Below are 24,771 nucleotides of genomic sequence, written 5' to 3'. Positions count from 1 at the left end.
AAGTTTTGATCTGCTCCCTGTCCATGGTGTGTATGCTTAGGTCATGTCCAGAGTGGTGTTGTGGAATGTTTGGACTGAACTATGCATGAGTGTTCCACTGAACATGAGTGTTCCAAGAATAGCAGTTGGGACCTGGAACTGAATGAACAAAGGGGCCGGTGGATGTCTCTCCCTGCCTATGTTATTTAATTAACTGTCTTCATGTACTTACCTGAAGATTTAACACAGTTAAGACCTATCAAACCCACGTACGGCTCCACCTGTATATTTTACTCTAAAGCATAAATTTAACACAGCTCAGAATTGCTCAACAAGCACTAGGTTTGGCCCCCTGGTAAATCCGAAGCTCCAACCTTCGTGGGGTTTGGGACTGTGGTGCCACTGAGGGCCATTGAGTCTGTACAGTGTGCATAACACATGGACAGTCACCTTGCTCCTGCTGCTTTGGAAACATCAGAGACTGCATCCAAAGCGGTGGTACTATTCTCAGAAAGTGTCAGTACTAGAGTTATCTTTTTTTAATTACTCATTTTTTAATAACAGCAATCAGTACCATAAAAACATTCCATGACAATCATTTACCTAGTACACAACCTTCATCTTGCTGGTGAACCAAACCAATACTGACACCCCTTTAATCATCATAGCGCTTTGAACCTCTAGCATATTGAAGTGGCACTAAGATCAGGGATGAAAAGGATCTTCTTGCCTTCCATCTCCTTATGTCCAGCTTTTGCCATTTTCAGTACCAGTTCACCTCGAGTAGGCGAGTTCCTTAAGGGCACCACCACCATTCCACCCAAAGGCCCTCCTTGTAATCACTTTCACCAAGGTATGCAGCATGCTTTGGAAATGCGGAAGGCTTTGGCATTTTTCTGGAGACCCACCACACTATCCAGGAGTGACTGCAGGATGCTGTGCAGGTGCTCAGACTCCACTCTAGAGGGGACCCCCCTATGACTTGAAAATAGATCTTGCGATCACTCCCATCCTTGTTGTTTCTCCAACTCATTGTGGGAATAGTGCAGGAAACAGAGATTCAACTTGTCCCCAAATGTTAGGCAAGCCAAATGCATTAGAGGGGTCTATAACTAAGGCACATTCACCGCTCCTCCAAGAGCCCAGTGTCTGCCCTAACACTCTGCAAGCAATGGCTGTGTTGGTTGCAGCCTACCAACACCTCTGTTGGTCTCTGCAGAAAGCAAGGGAGGACGAGCAATGCCCGTTCATGAAGAGACTCTCACCATGCCTGATTATGAAGACCTGGGGAGCACTTGCACTACTGCCCCAAAGACTCGCCCTCCAGATACTAAACCGTACCAACTCCACCATCTTGGCCTCCCCTCCTTTGTTGGCCCACCATGCCAGCTTTACCATTTTCATTTGACTGAGCATGAGCACGCGCTGTTCAGTTCAGCTGATAAGATGCAGTACTTTATCCTCCACATAAAATGTTCTTTCACTGCCAGCAGCAGCCCCCAAGAGGAGCCAGACTCCGTCTAGTTGCAGTGAGGGATTTGGAGCTCTTGATAAAGGCATCCATGTTCTATGCCGCATAGCTCCAAACCCCTGCCCGCAGTTGTCATTTGAACAGCTGGCAGGGGCGCCGAGTACCCCCCCGGCAGAATGAAGTCGGGCTGAGCCCCTTCCCCTCCCCCCCGGGCCAGAGAGAAGAGATGCAGTATGGATGGCCCTTTGTTCCATCCATACTCTCTCTCTCTCTGGCGGCCCGGGTAAAAGCCGGGTAAAAAACGATGTTTAAAAATTGAGGGACGGAAGCAAAGCAAGAGGCTCTTGTTTTGCATCTGTCCCTCAATTTCTAAAATTCGTTTTGGTTTGGGTATACTTCTACATCTGTGCACCCGGGTGCACGGATGTAGAGGTACACCCAACCCAAAACGATTTTAGAAATGGAGGCACAGATGCAAAACAAGTCTGTACCTCAATTTCTAAAAATCGTTTTGGGTTGGGTGTATTTGTACATCTGTGCACCCGGGTGCACGGATGTAGAGGTACACCCAACCCAAAACGATTTTAGAAATGGAGGCACAGATGCAAAACAAGTCTGTACCTCAATTTCTAAAAATCGTTTTGGGTTGGGTGTATTTGTACATCTGTGCACCCCTCTTGGCAAGAGGGGTGAACAGATGAAGAAGTGCACCCAACCCAAAACGATTTTTAGAAATGGAAGCACCATTTTCAATTTCGAAAAATCTTTTTGGGTTGGGTGTATTTGTATATCTGTGCACCCCTCTTGCATTGCATCAATGAAGGGAGGTGGCAGGGAGAGGGCAAATGAGACTGTTTGCATGTCTCCGAGTGTGTACGTGGTGAGGTTGAGTGCTATTCTATGGGCGGGGAACGGAGGCTTTGAGGGAGGTAACTCCCCTGAATTCTAAGGAAGGTAACAACGTGGGAGAGGGTGGGAGTGTGGGGTGAGGTCGGATCACCTTCTGGGGGGGTTTAGCTGGGTGGGGAGGCAGTAGAATGTCATATTTCGTCCTTTTGAAGACCACACAAATCGGCCGAAATAAATCGGTCTTTTTTGTATTTGTTCTTCAAAATGCAGAATAATCATATAGAACTAGTATGGACCTTGTTCAGTGTAATAACATTCAATCGGACAGTACTTGCAGGGCCTAATGGTGCAGAGCTAATGGGCTTCTATATTTTTAAAGAGACAGTAACAGCACTTCTGAGCAGGGCTGTGTAATCTATTTTCTACTAGAGCTGCCATATTCAAATGGGGCAATGCTGGTACTCGTCAGTTAACTCGCTAAACAGGGCTTCTATAATTGTAATACTATGCTTTTGTTGAAACACTGCTAGGTCATCTTAGTGGGGCTGCTATACTTTTGATGGGACAACATCAGCACTTCTCAGTTGAGCTGCTACACTCTTATTGACAAGGCTCCAGCACTTCTCAGCATATTTATTTTTTATTTTAACCAGTTATTTATAATGCGCGTAATAACACCCAGAGGTTTCTAAGCGCGGACTGAGGGATTGAACCTGTGTTGAGCGGACCGAGGGATCGAACCTGTGTTGCTCCATGTCGTCTTGCTTCCAAGGCGAGCATGTTGCCCCTGAGCTATCCTCCCGAGACTCTGAAGATCTGAAGATCTGAAGTACATTTAATGACACAGAACCAGAACTATTGAGCAAGTCTGACATCATCTGCATTATCAGAATAACTGAACACTGTCGTGGTTATACAAGAGCTAATATATTTAAAGGGATGGAATTACTCAGAATGTAGCAGCACTATTCAACAACCCAAAGTGCTTAAGCATAGTTACTGTGAAAATAGTACACTTCACACAATTGGGACAGTACTGCCACTTCTCACAGAGGCGTCTACATCTTTTATGGGGCAGCACTGATCCAGCCTACTGGACAGCTTCACTTTTAATGGCACGTCTCAATAGGACTGCTATACTTCAATAGGAAATGACCAACACTACCCCGCAAGGAATTGCATACACTTGATGCCACTGAAGCAGCACTTACACCCACCACAGCTGCTTTATTTTTAATGGCTCAGTGCGTGTACTTCTCAGATAAAACATTTAAACAGACCAAATTGTCATTTCCCAGCAGGACTGCAACACTATACCATTGTGTTCTGTATGTTGAGTGCTTCTTCACCACCAATGTGGGTTCATGGCACTCTCCCAGTGTCTAAATAGTAGATCTGGCTACTTTCAATTGGCAAAAGGCATGTCCCGAGCTGCCTGCTGTACATAAACTGCCACTCAGAATGTTGGAAGCCGTGATGGGGCAAGGGATAGAAGGCTCGAGACTGTAGGATAGCAGAATCAGCAGGGTCTTAAAACCTGCTTACTCATTCTGGAGGGAGGGGCCATGGGGCAAAATGAACCAATGCTTCCACTGTTCTGCACCCCCACCAACCCTTTTGCACCAAGTTGGCGACTACATGCAAATGCGGTCATATAACTGCTGGTGATGTCACTTCCTATATTTGGGCACCCCCCGCGAAATTCATAAGTCAGCTCCCCTGACAACTGGTGCCACTTATTCGGTACCCATGCCCACCGGGGAGGAAACGTACCATCAGAGCATGACCCTGAGTCAGGACCAATGACTTGAGTGGGACCAAGCCTGATTTGTATAAGGTTTTTCCCCTTTTGTAATGGCTTATCAGGCTGAAAAACAATGGTCTTGGGGGTTTCCCAGAGCTGTTCCCATTGTTATGATTGGAAGGTTTTGAGTCAGTCATCACATTTTGGTTTTGCCTAATGGCTACACCAGCCCCAAGCACCGAACTGATCAAAAAGATCTTGAATTCTACAATCATTATGCTATCTGGGCTAACAAGTGAGGAGAGTGTGTTTATACTACCCTGAGTAGAGACCGAAATTATTTGGACATGAATTGACCTAGCTACACGGACACGCCCACTACGGGGCCGAGTTACACCGCTGCTTTAATTGGGCCCGCAATTTCATATCTACACCTTCCCTGGTTGGACATGTTCTTACAAACAGACCAAAATATGTTGCCACTGGCAGCACCCATCTACAATAAGGGGGAGACTGTCAGGTTCATACTCTCCAAGCAGGGCAGTCCTCCTGTTTGCTGGAGGAAGTAATGGGGGAGCCGTATGACTTTCTTGATCAGGTCCAAGCATCAAACGAGCCCTATTTGGACAGTTTGTTTGTGTTTGTGTTTGAAGTTTGTGTTCTTGTCAGGCCTGCATGATAGCCCATGGCAAGTTTTGAATGTGCTTAAACGTGACAGGTGGAAGATAATGCATGCAAGGGTCCCTTAAAGGATGCAGCGGTGCCATTACTGGCAGGGTCCGTGCAAAGCTGAGGAGTATATCACTATTAGTCACGCATAAGCGCACACAGGTGCTAAAGGCTAAAGACAATTATTTAAAAAAAACACTTACCTTTAGTCCGGCAATGCCACGTCTGGGAGAGAGTCCTTTTCAGCATCAATCACGATGATGCAATCAGCACTGAAAGTGGGCTCCCTGCCACGGATGCAGTGTGTGGCAGGATTGAAGTATCTTTTTATTTTTTTAGAATTTACTTTAGCCCTTAGTACCGATTTGTACTTACTCGCAGGTGCTAAAGGCAGGATGGGGGAGGTGGATGGAGCAAGGGAGGCACCGGGCGAGAGGGGCGCAGCACCGAGGGATGACTAGATGTAGATGTATGTAACTTCTGGTTCCAGTTTTGTGCACCAGCAAGCATGAGAGAAGTTGTCAACACATCAACATCTTTGCAGGGTTGTATACGAATTCTTCGTATTACAACTGTTCGAATTACAATTGACCTTTTCACAATTGACCAAATTGTGAAGGTCAATTGTAACATATATGCAGGGGGAAAACCCCCGCAACCCCCCACCCAACCCAAACCCCCATATATATATATGTGACCCTTTAAATTCGGTCAATTGTTCATTCGAACAATTGTAAACAAACAATTTGGGTAATACCCTTTGCAGCACTCCTCGTCACAGCATGGACCTCAGGGACCACAGATACTTCCAGGACCAAGGCTTGGACTAAGGGCTTCATTTTCTTGTGGCAGGAAGTTCATACTTTACTTTAGAGCAGGGCTCAAGTCGAGGGTACACGCGGGGGGACGGAGTCCACCCACTTTTTTCAGGGGGGGGACTCAGTCACCCCCAGCTAAAATGAGAAACATTGAATGTCTTATTTGAATGTATGCATTAAAGCCAAGCCGACCACGGGGATCGAACCACAATCTGGGATCTACCACAATCGTCAGGTTTGTAGGCCAGGGCACTTCACCACTGCACTACATAACCTGATGAAAAATAGCACTAAACTAAAGGTAAAATGTCCCATTTCGGTACTGCAAGTCCCAGGGAAAACATTTGTATTGGTTCTTGGAGTTTAAAACATGCCCATCTTTTAACGTTTTCAAAAACACTATTAGAAGAAAATATCCTCTCTGGGTTTTGTGTGTGTGTTGTTTTTATGAAAGGCAAATGCCATTCGTCCTGTGCAATTTGAGTGGTTATGCAAAGCCAATTTAAGGAAATTTACATACTTCCCCTTGATATGCTAATTTCTGGCGACATCACATCCCATTACATTTGTTGATGAGTCCCCCCACTTTAATTTTTAGGATTTGACCCCTGCTTTAGAGCTATTTAGAGAGTGGCTTCACCCCTCAGATTGTTCTCTGGCATGTGACATTAAGTAGAGAAGGTCAGAGGGAGGACAACCCCTTTGTGTGCATTTGGATAATTATGCTCTAGTTCATTACCTCCGAATGCGGAATAGGTTAGTAGGCCTTATCATTTTGGCATTTGGGCAGCATTTGGCCAGTGAATCCACTTAAAATGTTTGGCGTCATAAAGGTCGAGGGTAGATAAGCTATGAGAGGAATGGTGGGACCGCTTTAGTCTTTCTATTAGCACCCTGGGCGGGGGTGCCAGCCAATCAGGGTGGTCCGAACACAGGCTGTATTCTCTGGTATAAGCCTGCGTTCCCAGTGCTGCACGCCCCTGCTCTGTGCCTCCCTTACTCCTCACACCTCATCCATGCTGTCTTTAGCGCCTGTGAGTAAGCACACGCAGGTGGTAAAGGCTAATGAAAAATATTTTAAAAAAAGAAAAACGCGCCTTTCCTCCCTCCGGTGACACCCCTTCCGTGACAGGTAATCCACTTTCAGTGTTCATTATGTCTGATCACGCCGATGATGGCACTGCTGGCCAATTTAAGCACTGCTTCGCGTCATAACCTCATTAGGACATTGGAATGTTGGTAATTTCATTGCAGATAATGAAGTGACAGAGGTCAATAACGGCTGGTAAAACTCTTCTGTATCAACATCCCAATGTTTCTCCTTTGTCTTTGTTAGTCTTGAAGACAATATTCTACCCTCTTTGGGTGGAATGTTCTATACCAATAATGCCCCCTTCTTGGGCCATTGCCAGGTGGTAATGACCCTTGGCCTCATTAAAGGGGCCTCACGTCATTCGAGCCTGCTAACTTGTCAGAGGGACATTACTGTGTAATGCAGCATTATTGCTTAATTGCCTCTTTCTGACAGCTCGTGATTTAGTCTACTTCTTCAATACAAGGAGCCTCATTATAAGTTTGCCGGTCCGGAAACAAGGGTGCCGGTAAGCTCACTGGCACCCTTGTTTCCAGACCAGCAAGCTACGTGTCTGCCTGCTGTGGCCGGTGCACCCGACAGGTCTGACCCTGCCGGGCGCTGAGGCAACGTTAGGCAGACTGTTCACGGAAGCACTTGCACCATTAGCAACGGTGCCGGTGCTTCCGAGACCCCACTCCCATAGAGTCCTGCTGGACTCTATGGGAATGGGGACTTACATTTTACCAGCGCCTGACTTCCTGGGCCCACGCACTTGTAATAGCCAGTTAAATATTTTGAGTCAGGCGGCAACCCGCCGGTAGCACCAGCAAGGGTACTGCCGGACTCGTAATGAAGCCCAAGGATCTCTTCTTTCGGGGGTGCTTCCCTGGGTCGTGTCGCATTACCACTCCATAGAAACCTCACATATCTGTAGCAAGCCAGGAGGAAAGGCAACGGGGCTCTGGGTGGAGCTATGAATCAAGTCACAGGACCAGGGGTGTTACTAGGTCTGGAAAAGATCCAGGGCTATGCTAATGTCGTAACTGTCGGGACTGGGGACTAGCTAGCCTTTTGGTTGTAGCTCCAGAGATTTTATCTGGGGCTACAACCAAAAGACCAGGGGCTATAGCCCCTTTAGCCAGCCCCTAGCAACGCCTCTGCACAGGATCCTCACAACTCCTGTGCTGGGCTTTTCAGGACATAACCAGTCATTAAGTGGGGTATCAGGTTACATCGCCCTCCCAACAGACTGAGCCAGATGGAGAGGCTTTGTATTGCTCACCCCTGAACTTGAAACACTATTCTGTCCCACAAGATGGTGACTGAGGGTTGCCGTTTCACTGGTAGAAAGATTCTGTACTGGCCAACATGTCTTAAACTAAAGGGTTGTCATGACACCCTGGCTCTGTCTTGTTTTCATACATCCTACAGGTGGTCAGACATCAATTAAACAATGGAGACAGTGGCCTCATTAGAAGTCCGGTGGTAACTGTGCTGGTAAAACCGACAGGTTGCTGCCGGACTTGTAAATGTTACTGGCGCCTGGACTGCCGGAAACACTGGGGCATTACTCTGCCTCCGCCACCCCCAGCCACATTAAATGCGGGGTACCGCAAGGTTCCTGCATTGCGCCCACTCTCTACAACCTCTTCACGAGGCCCCTGTTCAGCATTCTTGACTCCCTTCTCATCTCGTACACCAACTACGCGGATGATACGCAGGTTCTCATCCCAGTCACGGGAGACTACGAGGCAGACGCTAAAACTCTCACTACCATCTACTCTACTATCCAAGCGCGGATGGCGGATAACTGGCTCTGCCTCAATAGTGACAAAACAGAACTTCTGCTCATTGAGTCACCCACCACCCTCGGTAACCTCGATGAACAGTACTCATCTTTCACGATTGACAACATTCCCATTAAGGTTTTCAACAATGTTAAGACATTGGGAGTGTACCTTGACTCCAACCTCACCATGGACAGGCAGGTTAACGCCATCGCGTCCTCATCTGCCTACTATTCCAAAGTCATCAACGCGTCCAGACCCTACCTCTCACGCCAGAACTGCCTCACAATTGCTTGGGCAATTATTGGTTCTCGGCTCGATTATTGTAATGCCCTGCTTCTAGGGACATCATGCAAAAACCTAATCAAACTCCACCTCGCCGAAAATAAGGCCCTCAGGGCAGCCACAGGAACCTCCTGGAAAGATCATATTTCAGAAGTCAGAAAGCAGGCCCACTGGCTCCCTGTCAAAGAAAGGATTGTGTTCAAAACCTTGGCCATCATGCACAAGTGCCTTCATGAGCTCGCTCCTCCATACCTTGCTCAGCGAATTACAAAGCACACCGCCACCAGGCCACTTAGGAAATGCTACTCTAACATGATTGTCACCCCCAAAACTCAAAAAGCCTGCGCTGGAGGCTCCAGCTTCCCCACACTTGCAGCAACCCACTGGAATGCTCTGCCCTCTCACCTAAGAATGATAGACTCGCACCTTGCCTTCCGGAAAGCCGTCAAAACTAAACTCTTTATTTAGTTGACCATGCTCAGTATGCAATCTTCATACCTAACCACTCTGTACTTGGTTTCGTACTGCTATCTTTGTTTTTCCTTTGTTCTCACACACCATCTCTGCCTTCTGTAACCAAGAAACTGCTGTTCACCTTAATCAAAAATGCTTACATATTCCTGTAACAGCGCCTCGATGTCCATGGGATGCAAGTGCGCTTAACAAATGCAACTAAATAAATAAATAAATAAATAAATAAATATATTACAACCCCGGCGTTCCGGAAAGTCAGGCGCCGGCAATTGTAAATCACCATTCCCATTGGAATGGGGACCACGGAAGCACCGGCACCGTTAATGAGGTTGCCGGTGCTTCCATGAAACTCTGCGGGTGGGATGGCATCCGCCTGTAGAGTCGGTAGGCTTACCGGCATCATTGTTACCGGACCGGCATAGTTGTAATGAGGGCCAGTATAGGGAGAGAGAAACTACCCCCAATCGATCTTGGGCCTGGTGGTGCACAAAACAGATTAAAGTCTCTCCTGATTTATTTGTTCCACGACAACCAAATTAATGGGTAGACCCAAGCTGCACACCTGGGCTGAAGTCATCAGAACAGTGGTGTTCCTGCTCAGTGCTTGAGAAAAAAGTATTTTTTACTAAGATGTTCTGCAATTTCAAGGACTCAGAAAATAGCATAAATCAGCGTAACAGTAGACTCCATTTTGTCCATTAGGCCAACCTGCTATTCCAGGCATGCCTGAGGTCAACCTGTCCAATGAGGTGAAAGCAGTAAAGCCGGGCTTCAGCACAGCAATACTAATGGGGAGCGAGTCACTTAACCCATCAATTTCCGCTCTTTGGCATAACACTCTGAGGCCGCAGCGTAAAAGGGCAGTTATTGTATATTAAATCAAGGTGATGAAATGTATTTTATGAAATACCTTTCTTCAATTAACCTTCGCTGGATAGTTTTCAATTATTATTAAGAAATACTTCAATAATTTTCAGAAATGGGATTCTCACCGGCGTATCCTTACCGCACGTGGAACACAGCGGGGCTGCGCTGACGCGCGAGAGATGTTCCGTCCTGCAAAAGAAGAAAGAGGGAAGCGCTGGTCATGCTTTAGGAAGGCTTCAACATAGCAACATCACAGGTGCCTCAATCCTATCTGATTCACTGCAAGCATTTACTACAGGTATAGTGCATATTCTGGCGTCCCTTGAGGCACTCTAAGCGTAGACACAATGGCATTGCTTGGAGAGTACACGCAGTCAACGCAAAGTGAGTGCTCATTATTCACCAAGGCTGGTAAGGCGAGGACCTGCACCCCCGTGCAGCCCCAGGTATTTACAATGCGCACGGATTCTTTGGCAGTATCTGCAGAAAAAAAGATCAGATCCATCTTTTGTGCGCGAGTCATAGCTTACTTTAGTTCCTAGAGGCAATACTTCAGATCTAGGCCTGGAAAATGGCGCAGAGGTGGGAGAAAACACAGAGACAAACTGCACATGATTTTCTGCCTCTGTGCCACTTTGGTCTAGAATCTCTTGAAGGAGCAGGACACAGAGCGGACACCCCATTCTGTCTGTTTACATGCTTCATGCAGGGAATCTTCATGCATCCCTGCAGTATGGATCCCTAAAGATTCTGTAGGCATCCAACGTTACATTGGGTGCCATGTTTTTCGTGGCAGCCGCCATTACGGATCACTGCTGTGCACACACAGTTGCGATCTTAAAGAGTTCACAGTGGTGTTAGGCACTGGAAACCATTCTGGGGTTCCTGAGCCTAACATTGCATGATGTAGTACATTATTCCTGGCCCTTAGACGGAGCGCGACCATGCCAGCCTTTACATCCTTGTTCCTTCAGACAGATAATCCTTCTGGACTCAATTGAGCACATTAGTCTCTGGATTTGCCACAGAGGCTAATGTGCTCAACTGAATCTCAGTAGGCTCAGGAGACCCCACAATACTTAGGGCCCCTTTAGAAACTGGATGTCATTTAATTTATTTTTCTCTTCTTTCCTGTTAGACAGGAATTTTAGATCCTGTTACACCAGATGCGCAATTTGTCACATACACAAACAAAAAAGAAGCAAAACGTGAGTGAACAAAATCTAATAAAATGAGTGTTTGAAAATCTGAAGACCCCTTCGCAGCATTCCATTCACCCTCTGAAAGTCGGTAGCCCCTGGCGTGCTACCAACTACTTTTCTCTAAGCCTTCGCGCGTGGCCTGGATCTCTCTTCAGACTACAGAACCGTTGTTGAATGTTCTGTGTGTGGGCCATGAACGTAAGGAAGGCCCGGTCATGAGCTCAGCAGTTTGTTTGCATGTTCAGGTAGTTTGTAGTCAATGAATTCAAAATCTAGGGAAAGTATTATTAGCACCTGGGGGAGAGGCGCCAACCAATCAGGAGGCAGTAAACGCGCTGCCAGCCTCCCATTGCAGCGTTTATGGTTATACTCTTTATAGTCATAAAAGATAGACCTTCAAGTTTATAGCAACATATCAGACTTTACAGTCACACCCACAAAATCAATAAATTGCCCTACCTCCTCCCGATATCAATGATGAACACATTATAAAAGGCATAAGAAACTAGAATATTTAAGGAAACTCAAAACGTCAGTTCATTAATGGAGATGTGTCATTCACTTTGAACGCAGGCCATTGTGTAGAATACCTGAACCCCCTGAGCAGGAGCTGTTTCCAGTGGAATTCATGCATTAATCCAGGTGTGGGATAAATGATGCCACTTCTTCTTCCAGGCAAAGAGCATACAGGGGGCATAGCTCGATGAGGTCACTAGCCCACTCTGTGATCACGCCCATAGGACTGCAGAACATAGTGCTTGGCAAATTTGTTAGAAAAATCACTAGCTCATGCCTCATGAAACAACAGCCGCTGCTTGGGCTTGACTTTTTCGTGGGGGCTTTCGTATGAAATTTATTTCCCTGACCACTCACTTTTTTCTTATGTTGATGGGGTAGGGATGTTTTTTAATTATTAAATCCCTTAATTTCTGAATAGATGTTTTGCACGTGCGCATCATATTTTCTTACAGGTTTGGGAACACTGCAGAGATGGTGTCTCCACTTTACGTGGAGTGCGCGTGGGCCTAGCCACGACTGTTGCACAGAGACACAGCCGCACAGGGATCAGTGTGCGTGAAACTGATTTATTTGCGCGCTGTGCACACACACATTAACTTTGGTTAGCTGACCATTTCTACCCCCCTGCCGTGTTCCTGGGTCAGGTGACCATGGGCCACGCTACATCGCCCCACAAAATAACATTGTCCTACCCCATTTCTTCAATGCATCGTCTCAGTCTCCGAATGGTGCAACATAGTCTCTTCTCTGCTTGGTGTAGTGTACGCTCTTCACCCAGTGCTCCTTAAAGCGGTGCTTGCTCTCCTTCATCCGATTCGTCCTCATCTCCTGAATATCCAAATTACTCCCTTGCACGGACGTCATCTTCGGTCCATTCGTGGACAGCTTGAAACTCATCGATGTATGCCTTTCTGAAGAATGAGCTGTTCCTTGGCACTGTCCATCCGGCCCTTTCAGCTGTTATCATGGACCCATTCATTCCAGTGACAGTTAGAGGAAGGGGGGTCTAAAGGCGGGTTGTCATTATGGCACTGGGCCTGTCATAGCCGGACGTGGTCTTCTACTCTTAGATCGGCCTCTCGAGCTCTGTTCTTATGCTCTGCATATTCTTTCATTTTGTTTTTGGCTTGATCATCTGCTCTTCTCATCTTGCGTTCACCTCAGAGGGCTGATTTGCAAGGGGCAACCTCGAGTGCACAAGGCGACTATACATCAGTTCAGCCGGGCAAATTCCCATGGAGTCATGGGGCGTGTTCTGATAGTCCCGTACAAGCTTATGCAGTGACTGTTCAACAGGCATATGCGTGATGTTAGCTATCTGGATGGCCCTCTTGACAATTGCATGAATCGCTTGACAGCCTGATTCACCTGGGGCTACAGTGATGTCACTTTCCTGTGATGGAAACCCATGTAGTTGGTGAAGTTGTGAAAGTTTTAGCTGGTGAACGCGGCACCGTTGTCCGACTTCACCACTTTGGGGATCCCGAAGGCCGAGAACATTTGGTCTAACGCTGGTATTACGGACGTGGAGGCTCTGGACCACGCTATTTCTGCTTTAGGGTATCTAGAGTGTTCCTCTATCACTACCAAGACATATTCCCCCAACCATAGTGGGCTGTAAAGGTCTATCACAACCTCCTCCCATGCCCCTTCCGGGAGTGATATCATGTGTAATGGTTCCTGCAATGCTGGGTGTTGCAAACTGAGGTATAAGTGACATGACTTCAGAGTTGTCTCGATCAGTTTGTCCATGCCGGGGAACCACACTTTCCTCCAGAGTATGCAATTCGTTGATACATTACCTTGATAATTTTCATGTGCGAAGTCTATCGAGTGCTGGTGGAGGGATGCTGGCAGCACGATTCAGTCCTCTCTAAGTATCAGGGATGAAGAGGAAAAGGACAGTTCATCTTTGGACTTTGCAAAGGGGTCAATTGAATGCCTGGTTGTTCCGTGTCACCAAATCGCAATCAAAAACCCCCAGGTTGATTTTTTGTCCTGCATCAATGAAAATATGTCTGGGGCTCCCTACCAGTCTTCCTTACCCTCTTCAGACTAGCTGGAATCGGAATAATAAACAAGCAACATTTTCTGTCCAGGACGAGGTTAGTTGTGTTCGAGCATAGGTACAGGAACATTTTTAGAAATAGCAGCCACGAGAAAGGTGTAATTCAAATGCAGGGCACAAATAAGTAGCTGTATGAAAAAGACACACATACCACAGCATAGAGAGATGCCTCAGGTTGGCAGTCTCATTAAAAGTAAAAGTGCTCAACCATGCAGACAGATTGCGTAGATTGTGGATACAAATTAGAATCTATTGTTTTCAAGACGTTTTGCTATTAGTCCGCAAAGAACAAATGACTTTGTGATGTGCAATGTATCAATGCTCACGATTATTATATACAATTCAACACTGTAGCCAGTAAAACCACGAGGGAGACTTTTTTTGAAAAGCATACCCTTAGAACTAGATGTCTCTTAGAGACCGAACTCCCGAATCTCGGCTAGTTGTAAATTGCTAAAAATGTCAGATTATGGTTTAACGACATGTTAGGTAATTAACACCTATTCTGATGGTCTCGGATTTCACTGAGGGAGCAGACAATACACCAGTTCAAGAACCTTTGCGCCTGTGGCCAACCTGGCAATCACCAGTTCCATAAACAGGTCGTTTGCATGTGGCTTCTGGTGTTACTGCTCCAGATTAGTGACAGTGTAAAAATGTCAGACACATAGACTACCTCTTTTGGTGGGTTCCATGTGTTACTATCGCAGCAAAAATGACGCCATACAAGAATGGCAATTTTTTTTTGTGGCAATATTACCCAATGGAACCTGCGGGGGCACCCCTGCAACCCCCATCTTTTTGGAAAGTATGCAATTCCCATAATAACCCATTCTGAAGTATTTTAGGCAAAAGGACAATGATTTTAGCTTCATTTTCACTATGACCAAGGCAAGTACATTAGCACCACAATATTCATTGATGTGAGCTTTAACTGTATTTTAAAGCTTTACATGCACCCGAAAGACAGAATTGAAGACTGTTATTTAGTATGTGTAGAAGTACCTTTCAAAACGTTTAATAAAGCAGACTGTTTTTTGCCCAATGAGCAGACGAGAAAATATGTTTGCCAGAGGTCTATGACATTTGGTTGGCTTGCTTCTGTCTAGAACCCCTTGCACTCAAATTACCTACATGAAAAGAATGATCAAACACTAGGCTAAACAACGTCACCCGTAAGTGAGAAGGCAAACCTTTTCACGGGAGACAGCACAGCACAATACAGTGACATAAAATGTTTTGTCCAGAATCAGTGTATCTTCTGCTGGAAAAGCCGGGATATGAGCCTCAACACTTTGGTCCCAGTGTCTCCAATTTGACAACCTAATCACCTCGTCAACTAACACTTTATGCTCCTCCTTGGGAAGTGGTTGCTATGTCACTTTCTATAGCTGGCGCTAACTGGTGCAATTAGATTGCTGTGTAGCACACGTTAAGTGTTACCATCACAAAAGTATATATACATGCATGTTTATCAACCTCAGATATAGGAAAGGCTGAGACGGCCTTACTGGAATTTAGTCCTGTGATTTGGCATATGAACACAAATCTCTGTAACCAGTACCTAACAAACTGATCTATCTTCTGAGCAACCATGGCACTCAAACATATCAATATGCGTTTCAACTTTCGGTATGGCACACAATCTATATTTAACCCACAGAAGGGTGAGAGAACTACAGGAGTTGTGCTATAATGACTGGACAAACTGTGTACTACAGTGAACACAAAACGCATTATGGGATTAATTGACGACCAAATGTACTGGTCACCAACAGCCTGGCTGCACGTTTGGCACCTCAGCAGCGCACCATACATGGTATGGGTTATTTTACTTTAGTAAAACAAATGGGCACTGACTGATTTCAATCAGGCAGCCATGTGGTGACCCGCTCCAGGGTGGGGGTCTGGGGCACGTGCCCCTTTTGCCCTCCCATAAAAACGTCTCTGCAACTTGCCTCAGAATCTGAGGTCCATCTTGGAAGGAAAAAAAGACTGCGGGATCATTAATGCATAACAATGTACGAGGTTGAGTCTTGGATGTGGGTGTGTGCGCTGAATGGAAAAAACATTGCCAAACATTGACATTACAATAGAGTTGGGCAAGGAGATCGAGTTCAGTTGAGGAGATAGAGGGAGAGAAGGGGAAGGTGTAGGTTTAGGTGCACCTGGACATTTCTCTACCTTTTCTGTATGAGAGAAGTTTTCACTTTTGCTGCTCATGGACCCATTCTACCTGTGCTGCACTAAACCTCATGTTTTTCTGTTGGCTGGTGGCGGGGTAGTTGCAACAATCCTGCCTATACTGAAATGATGATTATTTTTTGTTAGTCGGGTCCTACCACCTATGTACTCCCCCTCAAGGGTTTGGCTCCCTTTCTATGTGCACATTGATTGTTATCACATATTTGTGGTTGTTTGTGAGCGAGGGAGTCAGGGGTGTTGACTAGAGTGGCTACATGCCACTGAGATACATTTTTTCCAGACCCTTTTAAATCCTTAAAACAGTCCAACGGTATGGTTACGGGGCACATGACTAGCTCACTGCTGCTTGCTTACACTATGTTTTACTAATATACAGAAACAAAGCTCCTAAATTGTGCCCTGTATGTGTTTATATGTTCATGCACTTGCGCGTTCTCAATGTCACTAGGCCTAGTAAGATCGTTGTTTTTGTTCTCCCTTGTTCCCCTCCCTTGCCTCGCTGCGCTCTGAAACACGTGTGTATGAGCGCGATTCAAATACAATATCAATATCAAAAGTCCTTACTTTCAGCATTGTGCATTCCGTATTCTTGGTCAGTTATTGTAGTTTTAGTTTCAGACCATAAAGTTAGATTATAAATACCAGAATGCAGTGCGATGAGAGAACACATGATTTGGCATCTCTCACCTGATATGGGCTAATTTGAGATGACTTTAATCTCACAGCTAGGCTATGCATGTGAGATAGGCCTGGAACTTCTTGTTATGTATGGTGTGCATTGCCACAGGGCCAGGGGCTTGGCCTCATCAAGGGGGAATAGGGACTGATCCTGACCAAGAGCAGAAGGGCTACCAGGGTTTTTAACAGTGACAGTCGGCCCCACAGGAGGAGTGACGGAGTTGAAAGGGCACCAGTTTCTGCCCCTCTTGTTTGGGCCCTGCTTTATACCCCATGTACCATTTTCTGCTCAATGCCTTACCAATTTGATGCTGGCCTGAGTTATTTTTGTTTTGTTACAGAACTTCAAGTACCTTCAAGCCCAGCAACCACTGGAGACCATTGCGGAATGCTGAGCGAAACCCATGGTACGAGCGCCAACTCTGAAACACCAGTATTCAACGGGCCATACACATTATCACCTTAGCAGCACTTACCACTGCAAATGGAAACGGCAGCCATGCACGATCACCAGACCTATGGGAGCCAAACAGGTATTTGAATCCTGTGTAGGAAAAGTGGGCAGGGCCAACAGGGGCTTATGAAGACATGCTGAGTAAAGACCTATACACGGGGTAAAGATCAGACACCGAAAAGGGGGTTAGAAACAGGAAGAGAGGAGTATTAAAGGGCAGTGATAGGAAGACCAGGGGAAAGGTGCTCCAGTCAGGTCAGGTGGAGTGGAGATGGTTTGAGAGACCAGGCAGGGTTTGGATTGTTGGGGGCGGAGTGCGGAGGACTTGTGGTGGTGCAGGAGATTGGTACAGGTGAATTGTTGGTAGTGAGAGAGTGTGGTACCAGATAATGAGAGTGTGAAGCAGTGAATGAGAGAGCGCATGTGAGAGTGAGTGCAGTAGCATATTGCATGGCTGTTGGGAAGGAGTTGTGAGTGAGAGGAGAGAGAGGAGGAGAGAGGAGAATGGAGGAGATGAGATATGAGAGGAGAGTGGATCAGAGAGAGAGAGAGAGAGAGAGAGAGAGAGAGAGGGAGGCGAAGAATAAAGAAAGAGAGTGTGATCATTGGAGGGAGGGAAGAGGAGAGTGATAGAAGGGAGGAAAGGAGACGAGAGAGCTAGAGAGGCAGAAGGAATGAGAAGGGGGTGAGTAATGTCAGAAAGAGAAAAGGAGTGAGAATTCAGAAGAAGACAAGACCAGGAACTGGGGAGAAAGGGAGCATATGAGGTATCAAGCAAAGGTAGCTGGGTGTCTGTTAGTGGCACAATGGAAAACCTGGCTCTTGCTAACAGAACCTGAGAAAGAATCCTAGAGATAGGGAACACTTAGGAAGTCTCTGAGGGAGTTAGTTAGATAAGTCTGTGGCCTTTATGCCGACCCCCCCAGCTACACTGAGTAGAGAGTAGATGCTACCGATCTCTAGTATGAAGAGAACTTGGGGATGTAGGGATGTCTTCGATAGGGTGGAGGGAGCCCACAGGTGGCCGAGAGAGAGATACCCATTATAGTGCTCCATGGTGAAACAACCCATTAACATACCAAAGCACTTTGAGTTTTATTTAATAAAGACCCTGGAACAATACTTTGGGGTCTGGGAGTTTGTGAAGCCATCTGTGACAGCATATCTTTAACAAGAAGGTATCACTCATGGTCCAATCACCAAATAGTATGCACTCAGCAAGAGACACATTGCTTTTAAGTAAGACAGGCATCGCCCAAGCTCAGCTTCAAATACTATGTAGTCCGAGATTGTGTTTAGGAGAAGACACAACACTCATAGCTCAGCTTCAAATACTATTTAAGCAATAAACCCTGAGTCAGGTAAAGCCCCCGGGCCCATAGTTAACGAAGGCCTGCTTAAGTATTTTTTTTCTGTTCCAAAACGCTCTGGCGTATCGGAACAGAATATTTTTTCTAAATGCCTGTGGGGGAAGCGAAAACTGAGTCTGTTTTCACTTTCCATGGTGGACATTGAAAAATATAGAAAAAAGTAAACAAAAAGAATGGCCGCCATGGAAAGGACAGTAGGGACTTCCTTTCCATGATGACCTGTCACGTATCGGGAGTGAACGCGCTGGGGACAGAACTGTTACCAGCACGCCCGCTCCCGAAATGGACCAAAAAGAAGGTAAGTGGGGTTGGGAGGGCGGGGAGGGGATTTTTAGATTGGGGCTATAGGGGGAGGGAAAACGCTTACCTCGATCCCCGGAAGGGGAAGATGGCAGCCTCCAGCCATGTGGTGGCTCGAAGCGGGGATTACCCCGGTCCGAGACTCCTCGTTGGCTGAGTGGCTCTCAGAATCCTCCCCCCCTGCTGGGGACATGAAGGAACGTAGTGGGGAGAGGGATTCGAGGGATTTCTGGTCGGGTAAAGCCCCAGAGAGGGCCAATCAGAATGATTGTTACATTCTGATTGACCCTCGCCGGGTGCTAATTAGTCAAAACAGTCTGTTTAATTGAAGACGTACTACCGAAAGGCATCCGGTACAGAGGGGAAAGAGGACACCGGCCCCCGTAGTTCTTTATCAACAAGTGTTGGAACCGGACCATGCCCCCATAGAGATGTTTACAGTTTTCAGTTTGCGGATGCCCATCCTAAATGACACTGTGCACAGTGTCCGTGTGGCTGGAGAATAAACACCATTGGCTTTAAAGTCATGCACATGAACTACACTGTCTGCAAGGCAAAACAAGGCGGTGAGAGAGTCTCCTCTGGGCAAAAATGAATATCAATGTATTCGTTTATTAAAAAGGGAGTTATTCAATAACCATGAAAATGAGAATAATCAACATCACAAATTGTCTCGGGAGGATAGCTCAGGGGCAATGTGCTCGCCTTGGAAGCAAGACGACACAGAGCAACACACATTCAATCCCCGGGTCCATGCTAAGAAACCTTTTGGTATTAAGCACGTTATAAATAACCTAACATATCATATCATATAAAGCACAAAAACATAATAAACACAGGTCCAACATACCATAATACAAATATTCAAGAGAAGACATATTACAAATAAAGAGTGACATGACTCACTAAACATACACATGAGTGTGTGATGTACACAAAGCTACAAAAATGCATAAACAACAATACAAAACAAGTATGAATAACTCATCAGCACCAAACATCATTGATTTATGATTCATGAAGTGCTGTGTGCTTCCCCAAAATCAAATTAAGGGAAAAAACGAGATCAAACATGACAAAAGAAAATCTAAATGTCATGAATAGATGTTAACCACGAGTCTACTAGATGAGACAACTGTAAACGTCCCCTGGTGTTGTCTTCAAATAATGAGCTCATGCAGGGGTTCTCAACAGTAGCCCTCTAGTTTCAACAACTTCTGATCCTCACTTTGGGAAATTGTTTTCATCAGGGCAAGGTGACATGATCTAAACATCAAAGACACAAAAAGAGTGTCTGAATATATATATTCCTGACAGATGCCATTGCTCATAATACATTCAAAACATAATCGATTTACATGTCTGCTGATAAATATCGGCAACTTCAAATCGGCACTGTCCACAAATGTGAAAAGGAGGGATGGCGGGAAGACAACATACCATCACAAACTTTGTGGTAGCCCCAAAAAAGAAGAATAAACCTTATTCTAAATAAGAAACTTACAAAAAATGGAATAGCTCTCAACTGTGCTGCTTCTGCCAGCTTCATAAATAAAGAATACCCATCAAATCCCGCATCCGCATAGGCCATTCTTCCTGGCCGCAATGAGAGGCGTGTCAAGAGACCGCCATTGGCTAATCTATGTGAACACCGCATCTAAAATACATGTGGGCTTTTATAGCTGCGGCCAGAGATATACTCGTGTTTTATTTAAAATGGGGAGAAAGCCATCAGAGTGATCTCTTTACACCAGTGTGCTCCTGTTCTCTGAATATCCAACCACATATCATGGCGGTCTTATTTCAAGGCACCCATACCTGCGTCACTTCAAAGTGCGCATCACGTCTATGCACGTGGACAAAAGGAATAGAGCGCTACTTTGGAATTGTTGCTAGTCAATGCGTAAATGACGCAGAAGACTATGAATTCGATGGTCACATTGTGCATCGAATGACGCATCCAAATGTGGACTGTAAAGATTAGAATGCTAAACAACCCAATCGGCTTGGTTGTGCTTTTGGTAGGTAATGCATATTCCTAAAACCGTCAGATGTCAAACGTACATAAACACAGAATTAGTGCACAGATGGAATTATATTTGCCCAAGAGGGTGCCATTAGTCCCTGTCATTAAGGCTGTGGATATGGCTCTCTACGTTATACATCTTGTGATGAACCTCAGGATGTCGTCACTGCATTAGATGGGGAAGCCCCTTCCCATGAGGCCAGGGAGGTGAAACTGCTACCTGATAATTCCCCGGCGGGTGGTATTCAGTGGGAGGCCCCCATGGAGAGTAGTGGCGATACCGGGAGAACCTGGTACCCCTTTGATCCTTCACCTCCCCTTATCAACCTTCCCTTACCACACTACCTAGTGCCCCCCATATATTGTTGCTGTCTATCCAAAGTAGGGGCCACTGGGACGTGGAAGAGGCTTAGAGCAATGAGGATCATTGATGTGAACCAACGCACCCGCTCTAGTCTCGCGTATGTTCCGATTGGCCAACTGTCATTCAAAACAAGAGAGGGAAAAGAACATCTCAGCATGGACCGAGATCTCGGCAGGGTATGTGCAGAAGGGCAGAGTAGAGAAGCAGATAGTGTCCAGAAGATAAGCGCATCTGCAAGAGACCTGCAAAACAGAAAGCCTACCGGAGAGGAGGAGTTACACTCACCGGTGATCGAGGGGGCTGGGGCAAAGAGAAAACAACGAAGAACTACTGAAGCGACCCATGGAAGACGGGGGAAGGTCCCAGGGAGCTAGAGAAGTCGGAGAAGATTCTGGGAGACCCACCAACAACCATAGGGCCACGGCCAAGACCATGCAGGTACTAGGATGGTTACGCCCAGGGTTGGGGAGACCCAGAGGGTGCATGCAGCCCTAGAAAAGTATTGAGTGACTCTGCACCGAGGCAGAGCAACAAGGTGAATGGTGCCATGGACCCATACTGGGGAAATATTCCCCAAACAGAAGTAAAGAGAAATACGAACTTTGTATGTACAAGTCGTATGCAAAGACCTTGGCAGGAGAGTAAACCAAGGCTGTGGGTCGAAGTGAAGTTAGATAAAGAGAAACAAGAGAGTGAAAGCGTTGAGTTCCCCATTTGGCAGCAGAGTGAACCAAGAGGGTACTGAGAACAGGGTCTGGGACACGTGGCAATGGGGGGGAAGATTTGAATCCTTTCGTCTCTGCTGCAGTCCTTGAAGCTGGCTCTGTTTACAAGAGTCTGGGACCCTCAACACAGCCTGGAAAAGAGTGTCCATGCTGTTCTTATTCGACACTGCACCGAGAGGCAGGTTGGCTCAACAGAGTCTGGGACCCTTTTCCTTTCACCCAAGGGAAGAGAGACATTTTGTGAACCCCGAAGAGACTAAATGTCGAGGGAAACAACCCTTTTAAACTTTGAGGAACTTTATTTGTTTGGAGCACCTTTTTTCTTTCCATTTGAACTTTGATGGAGAACTACAAAGCAGGGCTGCGGGTGACCAACCCAGAGACATTTTCCCTTTTCACCTTATGTTAAGTTTAGTTTGTGAGGATCAGGTTAGGATTTGGACACAGAACATTGAACTCCTACTGTGGACATTCAGACAGAGTTTCATTAGCTAGTTTTGTTGAGGCAGGGAAACCCCTCCTAGTGTTGGGACCAATTAGGATTTCCTCCAAAACCCAATTTCTTTGCTTATTAATAAAAATCTTTGCCAATCAATGTGCCATCCTTATGTCCGATTCTTACTCCTACTCCCTCACATATGGTGTCAGGCGTGGGATCAGCTCTGGTTGACCCAAATCAGGGAACTGTAACATTTACCAAACTCTCAACTAAAGCATCCGCCCCAACTGTGGCTACTCTAAGGAAGGCATGGTATCAAGAATAGACAGACACAAGTGATCACAGTTCAAGTGTGTTTATTAAACTGTATAGGTAGGTTGGAAAAACCCCTAATCTAAACCTAAATCTAAGATGGGAGCAAGCTACAACCACCAAATAATAATAAGGCAGTACTAGTGGTATTGTGTCAAAATAAAAGGGCCTATACTAAAAAACCTATTGCCAATCCTTACGCTAAATACAAAAGGAGTGTGGGATATGGTTTCACAAGAAAGAAAGAAGTGTTCACAAAAGATAAGTCAGGATCTGTTAGCCGGGGTTATCCCTTCCCATGTTTTGAGCACCGGACAAAGAGGCAGTCCTGAGCACAGCACACTCTCAAGCTTTCCCAGCACGAGACAACAGCTCCACTTCACGTATCAGGACTTTCGGTGGTTAAGTTTCTTTTCTACAAAAAGTCTCTTGCCTCTGAGGACCTGATGGGTTCCAAAAATAACAAACAAAAAGTTATTTTCAGATTACATTTGAGGTGATGATTCTTCACCTCTGGGTTCCCCTCTTCTGTGCGCAGAGCCCTCTCGAATATCGGCCTCACTTGGCTTGTATTCCAAATGACTTCTTGATTGCACTCACAAATCTTAATGTCTTTCTAAACAGTTTTTCGTGAACATCCCTCTGCCGGGTTCACTTTTGTCAACACACTGTGTCTTGGGACTTTAGACTTTGACCCCATTTATTGGCATCTCTTCGCTGGGTTCACTCTTGCCATTTCACAATTCCTTTTACTTTCTTCTGATGCAGGATTCACTTCCCTTGTGTTTTCAATGGTTTGTCGGTCAAAGACTTTCGACTTTACAGGGATTTTGCTAGACCCCTGTATGACCTCTTTGACCTTTCTTGACGGCTCTCCTATGGTCTTCTGGTATCAGTAGTTTCAATCAATATGGGATCAACCAGAGTCGGACGAGTAAGCACCCACGTGGTGCTGGAACCCTCTGCAGCTGGTCTTCCCTTAACAATTTACAGTTCTTTGAACTTTCCTCAATGTGCCACTTTGCAACTTTCATTCAACACAGTTCGGTTGTGATGAACCGCTTGGCTTCTCACTATATCTGGAGTCAAGGCCGGTACCATGGTAGCAGGCATCTCCCTCTCTCGTGCTTATCAGCATAGGCATAGTCTGTGTACCGTTGACATCTGCTGCAACACACTTGGGCTATTGTTCGCGGTCTTACATTTCCTTCCCCAGAGGTCTCGCGGATCTGAGTCAGAAAGGGCAAGGTTGCTTCTATCCTTGTCAGCCTCTCGCGGCCTTTCTCCTCCTCTTGAACTGTTGTATTTGCATAGCTGTCTCATCGTGCGGTCTGCCTTGCTCGTACTGTGCTCCACCTTTTATCCTGTGGGGAAGGAAAGGGCCGTCAGGTGTGTGTGATTCTGGTCAATTGTCTCACTTTACCTGACCCTGGTATTGGGACATGTCGTTAAATGGCTCTGGTGTTAGTCCGTTGTCTTTCGTGTTGTGCAAATGTGTTTGTGATCAAAAGGGGTGCAGGGGAAGTGTTTCGGAATGTTCTACGTGATAGGGTGGGGAAAAGGTGTTGGAAGAAGGGAGGTACCGTGTCTCACCCGTCGCTGTCCCATTTCCACTCCCCGAGGACCCCCCATCCAGATGATACTCCCTCATTGGTCCACCCCCAGGAATGTGATCAAATAGCGATGGCCGTGTCCTGGCCACCTGAATAACAGATTCCCGGGGACTAGCTAGCGAGACACCTTCAAGTTTCTCACACTACCGAGAGTCTATTGGCTTCATCTTTGTAGTAGCCAAGAGCTGACCATAGAGCCAGGGGAGAGACAGATCATTCCAACTGGCCTAACACTAACTCCACCAGTAGGTACATACTGTAAGGAAGGCATGGTATCAACAGTAAGACAGACACAAGTGACCACAGTTCAAGGGTGTTTATTGAACTTTCACAAGGGTGTGATAAACGCCTATCTAAACCAAAATCTACAGATGGGAGCAAGCTACAACCATCAAATAATAATAATGCAGTCCTAGTGGAGTCTTGTCAAAACAAAAGGGCCTATACTAAAAAACCAATTGACAATCCCTACTGCTAA

At 46.1% G+C, this 24,771-nt stretch overlaps 1 protein-coding gene across 1 annotated transcript in view; it reads right to left on the bottom strand.

The window, feature by feature from the left end:
• The window catches only part of REELD1 (reeler domain containing 1), a 258,348-nt gene that overhangs the window by 28,409 nt on the left and 205,168 nt on the right, over nt 1-24,771 (bottom strand). Inside the window, exon 6 of the mRNA XM_069631236.1 lies at nt 10,144-10,207. Coding sequence (XP_069487337.1) covers nt 10,144-10,207 — 64 coding nt within the window. The remainder of the gene's footprint in view (nt 1-10,143; nt 10,208-24,771) is intronic.

This window comes from Ambystoma mexicanum, chromosome 6q, assembly GCF_040938575.1.
Source record: "Ambystoma mexicanum isolate Mex_15411 chromosome 6q, UKY_AmexF1_1, whole genome shotgun sequence".
NCBI classification, from domain to species: domain Eukaryota; kingdom Metazoa; phylum Chordata; class Amphibia; order Caudata; family Ambystomatidae; genus Ambystoma; species Ambystoma mexicanum.
This window is presented reverse-complemented; position numbering and strand designations above follow the sequence as displayed.